This window comes from Mustelus asterias, chromosome 5, assembly GCF_964213995.1.
Source record: "Mustelus asterias chromosome 5, sMusAst1.hap1.1, whole genome shotgun sequence".
Classification (NCBI taxonomy): Eukaryota; Metazoa; Chordata; class Chondrichthyes; order Carcharhiniformes; family Triakidae; genus Mustelus; species Mustelus asterias.
The window spans coordinates 78,719,511-78,732,926 of record NC_135805.1 but is presented as its reverse complement, the minus strand read 5'-3'; the positions used below and the strand labels follow the sequence as shown (position 1 = coordinate 78,732,926).

The 13,416-nt window shown below is 39.3% G+C and overlaps 1 protein-coding gene across 7 annotated transcripts in view; it reads left to right on the top strand.

Moving 5' to 3' along the window:
- Positions 1 to 531: 531 nt before the first annotated feature.
- The window catches only part of LOC144493627 (syntaxin-7-like), a 42,864-nt gene continuing 29,979 nt past the window's right edge, over positions 532 to 13,416 (top strand). The window contains exons 1-4 of one of the 7 annotated variants that reach the window (XM_078212871.1): positions 532 to 617; positions 7,021 to 7,156; positions 7,658 to 7,862; positions 12,910 to 12,979. In XM_078212871.1, coding sequence (XP_078068997.1) covers positions 7,751 to 7,862; positions 12,910 to 12,979 — 182 coding nt within the window. In that variant the 5' untranslated portion in view covers positions 532 to 617; positions 7,021 to 7,156; positions 7,658 to 7,750. Of the gene's footprint in view, positions 1,277 to 5,387; positions 5,507 to 7,020; positions 7,157 to 7,657; positions 7,863 to 12,909; positions 12,980 to 13,416 lie in introns of those variants that run through there. The other 6 variants (XM_078212877.1, XM_078212873.1, XM_078212874.1 and 3 more) reach the window with 6 other exon arrangements.

The window sequence follows — 13,416 nt, the reverse complement described above, 5'->3', positions numbered from 1 at the left end:
TAGCCCATCAGGTCTGCATCGACAACGATCCCACCCAGGCCCTATACTCGTAACCCCATGTATTTTATCCTGCTAATGTCCCTGACCCAAATGAGCAATTTAGCATGGCCAATCCACCTAACTCGCACGTCTTTGGACTGCGGGAGGAAACTGGAGCACCCAGAGGAAACCCACTTAGACACGGGTAGAATGTGCAAACTCCACACAGTGGCCCAAGGCTGGAATCGAAGCCAGGTCCTGGTGCTGTGAGGCAGCAGTGCTTGCCACCATGCCACTGTACCAGCCAGAAATACTCCATTGGCTGTCATGCATTTTGAAACATTCAGTGGTTGTGAAAAGCTCTGTCCTACATAAATGCAAGTCTTTATTTTGCTCCAAAGGTGTGCAGGAGTTTGAGGTACAGACGCTGCTGCTGCTCCTGTTCTTGCTGCTGTCGTATCATTCTCACACCAGTGGCAACCTGTGCACGCTGACGCGGTGACGTAAGGCGGCGGCCAGGTAACGGGCAGGGCGGGGCCTCGCGGGGTCAGAGGGCGAGCGGGGGGGCGGGGTTTGGGGGGGTCAGAGGGCGAGACGGAGCAACCAGGGAGCGGGGGCTGAGGGTCCGGCCGGAGCAGGTATCAGCCGCCGCGGGCTCCGCGCTTTCCCTCCTGCGCTCGTTCCGCCGCTGCTGGCTTAGGCCCCTGGTGGGGTGGGGTGGGACGGGATCCGCCCGGCGCTGAGTCCCGGGCCCCGGCTATAGCTGGGAGCGGCCGACACTGAACTGGAGACCCGGGTGAGCAGGAGCCCCGACATCGAGCACCACCCCCCCCCCCCCCCCCGCACTCCCCAAGCCCCCCATCCCCGTGATCTGCACAAAGCTGCCCAGCCAGGGCAAGGCCAGATCCATCCAAGGGGAGATGTTGAATGGGTGTCTCCCTCATCCTTCCTGACACAGCAGCTGGGCACTCCCAGCTTTGACTCTCCACCTGCCCAGTTCCCTGACCCGAGCCCGGGTGGCAGCTCCCCCCAATTCCTGACCCACTCTCCTGCACCTCTCACTGGGCGGCTGTGTGTGTGAGAGAGGCTGGGATTTCAGTGATCAGGAAGTTACTGGCAGGGAACACATCCCAAACCGGGAACTGCGACGTCTTTCACATCCCTGCCTGTTGCCAAACTTTCCAGTCGGGGTGGTTTCTTTAGCGAGCCGAAGGATTGTAGGAGACAGGTGGATATGGAAGGTATCTCGGAGAAGTTAACACCTTTGTGTCACTTGTGGCTGGTAGAACTTTCACCTGTGAGTCAGATGGCTGAGATTTTACATTTCACTCCAGAGCTTTAACACAAAAGTCAAGGCTGACACTCCAGTGCAGTATTGGAGGAATGCTGTATTACTGTTGAAAGTGTTTGCTTTCAGATAAGACCTACACAGAGGCCCTTGTCTTTCCTGTTAGATCGACCTTACAAAACTCCCTTGACGTTGTCTTTAGGAGCAGCAGGGGAGTTCTCCCTCAAATCCAGATCAATGTTTATCTCAACATGTCAAACACAGATTCTTTGGTTATTATTGCATTATTGTTTGTGGGTGCTTGTGTGCAAATTGTTTTCCTGCATGACAATAGTGATTGCACTTCAAGCATGCTTTTAGATATTCTGAAATCAGGAAAGGTGCTGTACAAATGCAAGTATTTCTTTTTGGGAGAGGAAAACATTATTAAGAAAATAAATGAATATATTCTGTGGGGGAGAGGAGGAAAGTGGACAGAAGTAGTAGAGCATTATTTTGTCGTTCTGTTTTATTAAATTCTGGACAGTAACTTGGTACTTTGAACTGAAATTTTCAATAATAAGATGCCTTAAACCAGAATTCAATTGCAACAATGTTATATCCAGTGAGGGAACACTGATCTAAATACAGTGAAGTTTGTGTCTTGATTTGATTTATTATTGTCACATGTATTAGTATACAGAGAAAAGTATTGTTTCTTGCGCGCTATACAGACAAAGCATACCATTCATAGAGAAGGAAAGGAGAGAGTGTAGAATGTGTTAGTCATAGCTAGGGTGTAAAAGAGTAAGAATGAAGTTTTAGAAGCATAAACTAAGAGTAAAAGATAGAAGATATGCTGGTGTTATGGCTCAGGTCAGAAACTCCAAAGTGTTTTATAAAGCCCGTCTGAATCATAAGCTTTGCATCTTGAATTTGGCTAGGTTAAGCATGAGAGATGCTTAACTTCCGCTATAATTCAAGTGCCCCATTAGGGAGCTTTTATCAAACAAAGTTTATTTAAGGATATAGTTAAAATTATAGTAAGAAAATTAGCAAGAACTTTTATCAATTACAAACAAGAAACTAACCAACCACCATAATGTATAACTCTTAATTAATATCTGTGTTCTAATTAAAACCAAAATCCAATGAACAAAACCCTTTAAACAGATTTATCACTGCACAGGCTAAAGCTCACATTATACTGGAATCTATTCCTTGGGTTGAATTCTGATTTCAAATGATCTTGAAAACTCAGAGCAGTCTGTAGTCGTATCAGCTCCTCAAAACACAGATTAATTACTGCAGCATGGCAAAAAGCCATCCTTTCAGCTAACTGGTAAAATTTTCAAAGCAAAACAGAGAGAAAGATGCTTCTTTTCCAGCTTGCTTCTAAGACTGCCTCTAACACTACAGCCAAAACAAAACTGAAAGCTGAAAAACTTCAGTTACCTGACCTCCCACAGTTTTTTCCCTTCCAGCAATGACATCACCCAAAGCTGTGACCATGACTTAAAAAAAACCTCTTAAAGGTACAGTAACATCACACTGGGCACAGCTTGCAATAAGTCACCTCGCTCCGGTGTCACCTTGGATGAAACTCTTGGTTATTTTGCAACATTGAATCTCATTCCTTATGTTAAATGTTTTCTTTAGATTTATTTCTGTTTATATAATGCTTACAAAAACTGTGTCTCAGCCCCATCTATTCAATAGAAGATGCATGACAACTGATAACTGAATGCTAGAAGTTACAGTGCTGTAAGCTCCAGTTCCTGTCAATTGTGACAATTGAGATTGGTATATTTTTACTTAGTGAATAAGGCACTTGTTTTAGTTTTGAAGGTTTGCTAAGGCTTTTGGTTTATTTTATAACAATTATGCATTACTTATTGTCATAATGATGTCAAGATTACATATTACAAGTATTGTTTCTTTGTGATCAGCCTGCTGACTAACTGAAATTGACATAACTGAATTTGACATGCTTTGAACTTAATTCTCTATTTACGCAATCACATAAAAGTTCACTGATCCCTTGTTTCAAAACATGACATCAGTTTCAGTTGGCAACTTATCATAGATGTGTTCGTAGTTAATTTGCATATGTTATCCATTTTTTAAATGGACATCTTATTGACCTATAAAATAGCTTCTTCAAATGGCATTCTTAAACTGGCAGGTAATGAGAGTAATCTGGACTGTGTGCATGCAATGAGTTAAAGGTGGGCGTGCATTGTGAAATCTTGTAAAGGTTGTAGGTGTTGAGACATGTGCTAGTCTTTGGTAGAGAGCTTGGAGAGTGAGACTGTGAAAAACCTTGCAAAAGTCTTGTCTTTTTTTTCAAGGGAAGTCAAGGATTCAATTCCACAACTAAATAATCTTTAAATAGTTTGTGGAACTGGCACTAATTATTTTATTTGATTAAACTGCATTTATGTGTTTGCAATAGTTTGAAATGCTGATGGCTCTATATAGGGACATATATCACAACACAATGCAACATTATAAATTCAGCATCCAATCAATATAAATCTTCTGCCTTTCTAAATTTATTGTCGTCACCACCCTTACAGGTGCTGCATTTTGTCTGCTGCCATCGTCAATGGATATGTCCACAGGTGGCTCTGTGTATTGTATATTGGAGTACAGGCACCGGTCGTGAACTGTAATGCATTTTGTGGAAGTTTTCAGAGATTAATTTCCTTTCTGTTTGTAATCTTTGGTATATAATCTGAGAATGAAATTAATAATTTAGTTTTGTCTGTTTCCACTTTTTTGTTTGCATGTTACTATCCATTTTTAAAATCCATCTTTCTCTAAGCAAAATACTGCAGACGCTGGAAATTGGAAATAAAATCATAATTTGCTGGAAATACTCAGCAGGTCAGGCAGCAGCTGTGGAGAGAGAAATTGTATCAACGTTTCAGGTTGAAGACTGGCCATCAGACATTCTGATTTAAAAAGTCAGTTAAATGAGTTGTTGAAAGAGGCTGCAAAAACATTTAGTCAGAAAATTATTTTTTTGCAGGCATTTGAGTGACTACCAGGAAAGAATTGCCAGAAATTTTAAAAAAAATTTCTGTATTAAATAGCAAAGGTCTTTGGGTGAATTCTTCAAGCATGAAAGTATATATGAAAGGATTATTTTCCAGGAGGACTAGGAGCGGCTTAGGATATCTGTGCATAACAGTATAATGTTGCATTCTGATGGACAATACCCTGGTGTGAGGCAAACTAATTTGAAGCATTTTAGCACACAAATTTAACACAGCTTTTTATACTTTGAAGTAAAGTTTGAGTAGGAAATGTTTTTGTGGGGGAAGGGAATGACTATATAGTATGTGGAGGCGTTTGAGAAAATCTAAAATGCAAACTTGTTGCTGGTTGGTTGTCTTTTTCAGCAGCATGTGAATATATATTTTTCCCAACTGTGGAATTTCAGGTGAAATTGACCACCATGCGAAACAGTGAAGGAAAAAATGCTTACATTGAACTCCAAATTTCACAGTTGATTATACAATTCATATTTATATTTGGTCTAACATACAACCTTCGGCTTATCATGGCCTTTCCGTGAACACACACACACACTCGCATGTTTTGTAGCAGCTGTTGTCGTTTGAGGGGTTTGATAACTGCAGAAGGAAATACATCAGCTTCCTCTTTTTTGAAACTTGTTCCTTAAAACTGAGTTTTTTGAAGAAATGCAAAAGAAAAGCCTTACCACAGTGAAAGACAAAGTAAAGGTGAAACTATAATGTGATAATAGCTGAGTTTTCTAGATTTAATTTAATATGAGTTGGAAAATTTTCACGAAGCTACAGTTTTGCAAAAATGAAATGAATGAATAAATCTGTGTGCTTATCTTGCCACTTGTCTGTTGACAACCTGCTTTGCACCATGGTGGTCAACTCTGTTAAGTGTCACCTGGAATGGCTCAGGAGCCTCACTCTGACATGGCAGTCTTTGCTGCATTTGCGTTAGGGGAAGACAGTAGGCTGAGAGAGTGCATGATTTACTGGCCTCTGTTTTCACTTGGCCCTCTTCTCGGCCAGCTGATCTTTTCATTTCTGTTTGCCTCCAATGCCCTTCCATACAGTCAGCCTCCAGTATCCCTGCCTTCATCTTGCTTGTAGGTTTTCTTGCAGTGGAGTTCTGGACACTGAGGCCATGACTTTGTGATCAATTCACCTTACAGAAGGTTTTTGGCTATACGTACAGCTGTCATCCATCCGATGAACATGGCTGAGCCAGGTGACGTTTTAACCTTTGGAATAATCATGACAAACAATTGCAGCAACTTAGTTTGTGACAGAAACATTGATCCACTTCAATGCATCTATTAATTGTTTAATAGAGTCAAGGAGGTTTACCCATGGAAACAGGCTCTTCAGCCCAACTTGTCAATGCCGCCCTTTTTTTTAAACCCCTAAGCTAGTCCCAATTGACTGCGTTTGGCCCATTCCCTCTATACCAATCTTACCCATGTAACTGTCTAAATGCTTTTTAAAAGACAAAATTGTACCTGCATCTTCTACTACTACCTCTGGCAGCTTGTTCCAGACACTCACCACCCTGTGTGTGAAAAAATTGCCCCTCTGGACCCTTTTGTATCTCTCCCCTCTCACCTTAAACCTATACCGTCTAGTTTTAGACTCCCCTATCTTTGAGAAAAGATATTGACTATCTAGCTGATCTATGCCCCTCATTATTTTATAGACCTCTATAAGATCACCCCTAAGCCTCCTACGCTCCATGGAAAAAAGTCCCAGTCTATCCAGTCTCTCCTTTATAACTCAAACCATCAAGTCCCGGTAGCATCCTAGTAAATCTTTCTGCACTCTTTCTAGTTTAATAATATCCTTTTTATAATAAGGTGACCAGAACTGTACACAGTATTCCAAGTGTGGCCTTACCAATGTCTTGTACAACTTCAATAAGACATCCGAACTCTTGTATTCAATGTTCTGACAAACGAAACTAAGCATGCCGAATGCCGCCTTCACCACTCTGTCCACCTGTGACTCCACTTTCAAGGAACTATGAACCTGTACCCCTCGATCTCTTTGTTCTATAACTCTCCCCAATGCCCTACCATTAACTGAGTAAGTCCTGCCCTGGTTCAATCGACCAAATTGTATCACCTCGCATTTATCTAATTAAACTCCATCTGCCATTCGTCAGCCCATTGAACCAATTGATCAAGATCCCGTTGCAATCCTAGATAACCTTCTTCACTGTCCACTATGCCACCAATCTTGCTAATTTATTCCTTGCTAATTTATTCCTTGTTATATTAATTTAGTTTAACTTAAATTTTCCAGAGGTATATTTGTATTGCCTCTGATGAAAGCAATCTACTTTTATGCAGAGAGGAACCTTCAGATGACGTATCAGTAGCCAGCAGACATTGAAGTCCAGCCTGTGCACTTTGTTCTATTTTCTGTGCCAGTGACTGGTGTAGATCCTAGCCTGATTTGTCAGTCTGAAATACTGTCAGGAAGCAATGCAGTTGATAAATTTAAAGGAAATAGAACAGCTGTGTGTCAGCCAAAGGTTGGGGATTACAGATGTTTTAATGGTATGACCGATTTTCAATCTAATTCTCAATTTGGCAAGTTTCTGATATTTTCTGGGATACCTGGACTGATTTCGGTAAGAAGTTTGCATTCTGCAACATTGGCTTATCTGTTTTGCAGCAAGTCTTTTATTAAGTACACAATCGTTATTTTCATTTGCTCTTCCATTTATTTCTTGCGTTTGTATAGCACCTTTCATGACTTCAAGATATCCCACAGCACTTTACATCCACTGAAGTGTTTCTGAAGTGTCGTCACTATTATAATATGGGAATAAGCATGGCATCCAATTTCCACAAAGTGAGGTCTTACAAACTATACTGAGGTAAAGATTGTTGGTTTTTAGTGATGCTGATTGAGGAATATGTATTGGCAAGGATGCTAGAAGAGCTCTCTAGTTTTTTTCTGTTTCTTCCACAGGACCGCAAATGGTTAGGTGGGGTCTCAGTATAAAGTCTCATTCAAAAATCTTTCCTCTGACCAGTGCAACACTAACTTAGTACTTTATTGAAAGGTTGACCTAGATTATGTGGTCGAGTTTATGGAATGGCATTTCAACCTACAATTGAAGTGAATGTTATCACACAGCGTAGGTTAATGCCTAAGGGTGTGGGACAGATCAAAATACATGTAGATGAATTATGGAAGAAATGTTTAGAATGTGTTTTCTTCATTTTCACCATTCTCCGGGTAATGAAGTAGCTTCTGAATTGTTTGTTGAGTTTATCATATTTATGACCCCCGGTTTTGAGATCTTCTGTACCCTATTGAATCTTTTCTGTAATTTTAAGTTAATAGATGGATGTTATTTTGACTTGTCTTCCAGTACCAGAAATAATCCACACGTGAAGATCATTTGAACACCTGATGCTGGTCAACTGAATCTTTCGCTGGATTTTATTTAAACTGCGAACCAGCCATGTCTTTTGGAAAAAATGATGGCAGTTTCTTGGGAGAACCGGATCTATCTTCAGAAGCATATCTGCTTGCTCAAACTATAAGTTCAAACATCCAGAAAATTGCACAAAATTGTAAGTTACAAAATATCTTCCTTTGTGGGAAACAACTTATTTATTTCCAAAAACAAATTTACCATTGTAACCAAGCAAGAATGTAGAAACAGAATATACTATAAGTGGCTGGTAGCACAGAACTTGAATATTGCTGAAAAGAGAGGCATGTTACTGAAACTTTTCGTCTTGTACTCTTCAGGACAAAAACAAGAATGCCAAATTTCAAATAACGACGACAATTTATACTATAAGAGAAAATGGCGCTGGTTGGCTGACAAGTTGATTCTGGCCAAGGTGTGCCATGGCGTAAGCAAAGAGGAATTATCGGTTCCTTTGGGGGAGTCCTGACAAAGTCCCACTTAAAAGACTGACTGACAAAGTCAAGCCTAATGGTATAGCAGAGTCAGTGACCAATTAGATTGTAAAAATTGGCTAAAGGACAGAAAGTGGCAAGTCATAGTAGTATTCTTTGCACTAGGCAGTGGTAGATAGTGGTGTTCCTTAAGAAACACTTTATTTGGTGCTGGGAGCTTTATTCTTAACACAGTATAAATATAACTCTGTAACAAAGGGAAGCAACTTAACTCTTAACAATTATACTGTCTTTAAACATGAAAAGAAACAACTCTAATTTATAACTTATCACTATTTCAGTTTCAAATAAGCGACATTATACAGCTTCAAATTTACTTTGAATATAGTTAGCAATCATAAATATACTTGCTAAAATAAGTGTAGACAACCATGGCATTTTCAGAGAGATTTAGAGCTTCCAGAAGCCTGCAAAACTCTCCTAACTTCAATCAGAACGGCCAAACATCAACTCCTTTTTTGCAAAAGCCTGTTTCTCTGCACATAAACCACATCCTATGACCCTGTCAATCAACCTAGTCTGAAATCCCAAAGGAATTTGAGTAAACAAAAATCCATTAACTCAACATAACCACTTGCAATGTTGAATTGAGTAATTGTTTTGCTCTACCAGCATCTGAGCTGTATTTCATCCAGACATAGACCATCTGTAGAAAAGCTGAACTTTAAAACATTTTTACACTGTAAATGACTGTAGACTGTTGATAATTTTCTGCGGCCTCTGAACTCTGAATACTTGTATTCCTGATTTGCATTGGATTTGCAGTTTGTACAAGATAGTTATCATAGATATCAAGTTGGACTTTGAAGGTTGATGACCAATTTCATACGTCTATAAATTTGCCACCGGGGTAAGAAAACTGGATTTATCAGTATAAATGTCAAGACGCAGATTCTGATTTGAAACAGTGCCAACTCAAAAGTAGCACCAATACAATTTGTATTCACGAAGTGCTTTTAGTGTTCCAACAGATTTTCAGAATCTAAGAAAAATGGATGCTAAGATGAAGAAAAAGATTTTAGAAGGGGTAGCCAAAGACTTGGTTTAAGAAATGAGTATTAGGGAGGGTGTTGAAATTGAAGAGATGTGATGGAATTTCGGGGAAGGATTGCAGAGTTCAGGCTGAGATATCTGAAATCACAGCCACTCCAATGTAAGGATGCATTTTGGTGATGGCAGCTGTCAGGAAAGCAGAGATAGTTTTAGATGAGCTATATTTGTATTGTTAAATATTAGACATAAGGTATAGATTTAAGTGGGTTTAATTTAGTTAGATCAATGCTTGGCAAAGATGTTTGCTAGACAAAGGTGTTTGTATGTATGGGGGTTTGGTCAGTTCAAACTATTGTACTTTGGAGGGGGTTATGGCATGAAATGTAAATAAGCTGAAAGAAGTAAAGAGTCACCCCTTCATAACCAGGGGCACCTTTAGGACAGGAAGGCTTTATGCATTTTGTTTTAGGTGGATTTATTGTAGTTGATTATGGAAGGCTAGAAAGGGAACATCTTTCAGCTTTGCTGGAAGAAAAACCGTACCATAGAGTAACATTTAAGAAAACACGTGCAGGAGAAATCTAAAGAACAGCTCATTAAGGAAACTTGAGAAATGAAGAGAAGTTTCCAAGAAGTCTGAAGTTAAAGGAACAGAGGAAAAGGATTAGAACAGGCAGTTCAGCAAAGTCAGAGAGTTGAAAAGGCATTGAAATATGAAAGGCCAGAAAGATAGCTGCAGGAGTGCTGAGATTTGTGAGAACTTATTACCGTTTGTGGGATATTTGAAATTTTGGAAATGGGTGGCTGTCTCTTGGAGATTGTGTAAAAGCCTTTAAGATAAAGGAAACCTGAGAGCTGGAAATCCTAGTGCTGGATTCCTTGTTAGAAGTGTAGTGGAAGCGTTGTTTGGCAGGATAGTTGGGAAAACCTGGAGTGAATTCTTAATAATAACAGCTGATGGAAAGCACTGTTTGAAAGAAGATTTTGAAGTGTGACTTTTTGAAAGTGGAGTTTGGAAACCCTGTGACAATCATCGGGCGAAGGGGGGAGTGGATTTGAGGAGCAATCCATGGAAAATTGGTTGAGTGGCTGCAAAATTGTGAAGCTAAGGTGGGGGTAAAAGAGTATTGTATCATAATCAAACTTTTCATGCTTAATTACTGTATTTCCTTGTTAAAACTAATTGGCAGTTCTGTGACTGTTCCACATTTTCGTAAAAAAAGTAAACGTTATGGTCTTCTGAACCAGGGTTCCATTCTAGGTTTTTCCCGTCCAGTTATGACATCAACTCGGATTGTAACACACGTTAGCCACCAGTGTCAATTCTTAATAGAAATGCCTTGCACATTATGCACGTAATGACTAATTTGTTCTACCACAGTGTACTTTTTGAATAAAGTTGTTTAAAGGGTACAATCATTTCCTGATTTACCATCAATTCTTACTTACTGAATTAATTTCAATTTATTGATAAAACTTGTAAATTTTCAGTGTTGGTTTCACATAAGATTAGGGACATCATGTTGACGAATTTGTATATTTGCGCCTCAGGCCTGGGTATAGTATAATCTGATCCATCAGATCTATGTATAGTTCTATGACTGAAGAGTTCAATCAGTTACTTAGCCCTAAGTCTCTTCCAGTGCTTATAAAACTACTCGATAAGGGATATCTAAGAATGGACTAGGGTGTTTTTACTCTCTCGAGGTTATTGTCTCAGTGGCATTCTTGTAGTATATGGATGAACATTGAGTTGGTGCAAAGTAGTTGCTGGTTCACTTTCTGGTCCACATCAATGTAAAAGTAGCAGTATAACTCAAGTCAGGTTAATGATCTGGCTAAGCATATTAAGTGGTCATGATCACTTTCAATTAGTTTTGTGTTTGCATCTGGATAGTTTTGCTATGAGGAGGAATAACAATTTGTACTTGAGGGCATGGCAATTTACTGGTTTCATGCCAGATTAACAGCCCAGAGTTGCGTTCATATTCCTGCCAGTGGCAAATTATGAAAATAATTTAGTAAAACTGGTAACTTATGGATTTGGATGAAAAATATATCACAACACTGGTTCATGAATGTTTTTCAGAGAAGGAATATAACCTCCCATCTGGTCAGGTAGGCCTACATGTGACCCCAGTTCCACACTGCTTAATTGACTCAGTAACCTATTAGGTCATTCCATGCTATTCTTACTGACATCCCTTGAAGAAAATAATATTTTTATTAAAAAGGCTGAAAGCTTTACTTAACACACCAGGTATTGGATACACCAGTGGAAAGTTCAAGTTGACATTAACAATTCACAGCAGTTCAGCATCTGGTATATTTTTACTCATACCACCAGAGGGTGGTAATGGTATAAACTTTGCAATTACAATTGCAAAATGCTGCAAAGAAAAAGGAAATGCTGGCAATCTAAAGTTTTGGTCTGGAAATGTACACCGGATTTATCAGTACCCAAAGATAAGTTAACTGCTGTAGATAGAAGACCTTTGTCAGGAGGTAGTTGTCATATTTTATCTTCACTCCCTTCCCCTCCATGATGCCACACATACCTTGGCTTTATTGTTATTATTAGTAAGTCACTAGCATTATAGGGTACAAACTGATGTTTCCAACAGAGCAGATCTGCTTTTAGCAATGCCATTTTACAGACAGGCACAAAAATTAAAACGCGCATCTGTGAACACGACTAATCAAATCACCGAATGAGTGTTAGTGTTGATTATTCATGTTTAAATTTATTAATCAATACAATTTTACACACCTTGATTCTCAATCAATTCATTAATGCATTAGATAGCCTTAGGTGAGTACTTGGATTAGCTTCTGGTGACCGGTCTGATGTGTAAGATTGGATGTCTAGAATATTAATGTGATTGGCATGTTGCAAGTTACATTAATTAGATTCTTCTACACTGAAAGTAGATGGTCATTAAATGACTGAAGAAATTGGGGGCAGTGGACACAGGAAGATGTGAGCACATACTGGGACTATTGTTTATCACTTTGGTTTATAAAGAGGCAAGCAGTTGTTGCTGGAACTTTGCAGTCCAACTGGAGAAACTCCTGTTTGGGTATGGCTTGCCGAAGCAACTAACAAGGCTCAGATGTTTCTATTATCTACTATCCTCCCAGCAAGTGACATATAAATGCTTCTTAGTTACTGCTTTCTGGAAAGGAAGGAAGTTTGTTTTCTAGAATTCAACTGACTGGTATATAAGCCTCAACCAGAGTTGACCTGCCAACCAACCATCTTTTTCTCATGCAATATAAATTGTTGCTTTCTTTAAATTTTGGCATTTTTACCTCTGTCCTGATGAGTACAAGCTTTGACAGCATCCCTGTTTTTTCAGCAATACTCATGAACTGACTGTTTTCAGGATGACATGCTTTTCAGTGGGAGATTAGTGTACTTTGCTTTTATGGTCAAATTCGTAATCTGATGCCTGAACCAAGCAAATCTACAGTATTTGCAAGATGACTGACACTATTAGATTAGTCTGATTGGCTTTGTAATGAGACTTGGAATGAACCTGCGACTCCCACTAGACCTGTCAATCAGTGTAATTGGTTACACCTATTGATTCTTTGTGCTTCCTGTAAAATAGTTGTGTATTCAAGGCTAGAATTTGCTTGAAATTGTTTATTTTCTTTTAATTATCTTAATTCAATATTTGTAACTTTTCACTTCAGCTGCAGAAATCCAAAAGCTTTTAAGCTACTTTGGAAAACCTCAGGATAATATAGAGCTTCGACACCAGCTGTGAGTATTCTGTACGAGTATAAAATCTAGGTTCTTTCATCAGAGCAATAAAAATTAAGAGATCAAAAAGAGGTGTTCATAATTGGGGAATTTCAACAGTTAAATTGGGAAAAGCTATTTCCATTGGTTGGGGAGTTGATAACATGAGGGTAAAGATTTAGGACAGTCAAAATAAGGAAGGTAAATAGTTAGAGTTGTTTTTAGTTAGGATTTGGAGTGACTTCCCAAAAACTGGAATTAGATAATCCATAGTTGCTATTAAAAGGGAAGTGGACATAAGTTGAAAAGGCAGGGGAATAAATTAATTAGCTTTGAGAAAACTGGCTAGCACAGACATAGTGGGGACATTGGCTTCCTTCTGTGGTTTATAATTCTGAGACATGACAGAGAATGGTGTCGTCCTATGATAAGCGATTAAGATGACTAGGCCTACGTCC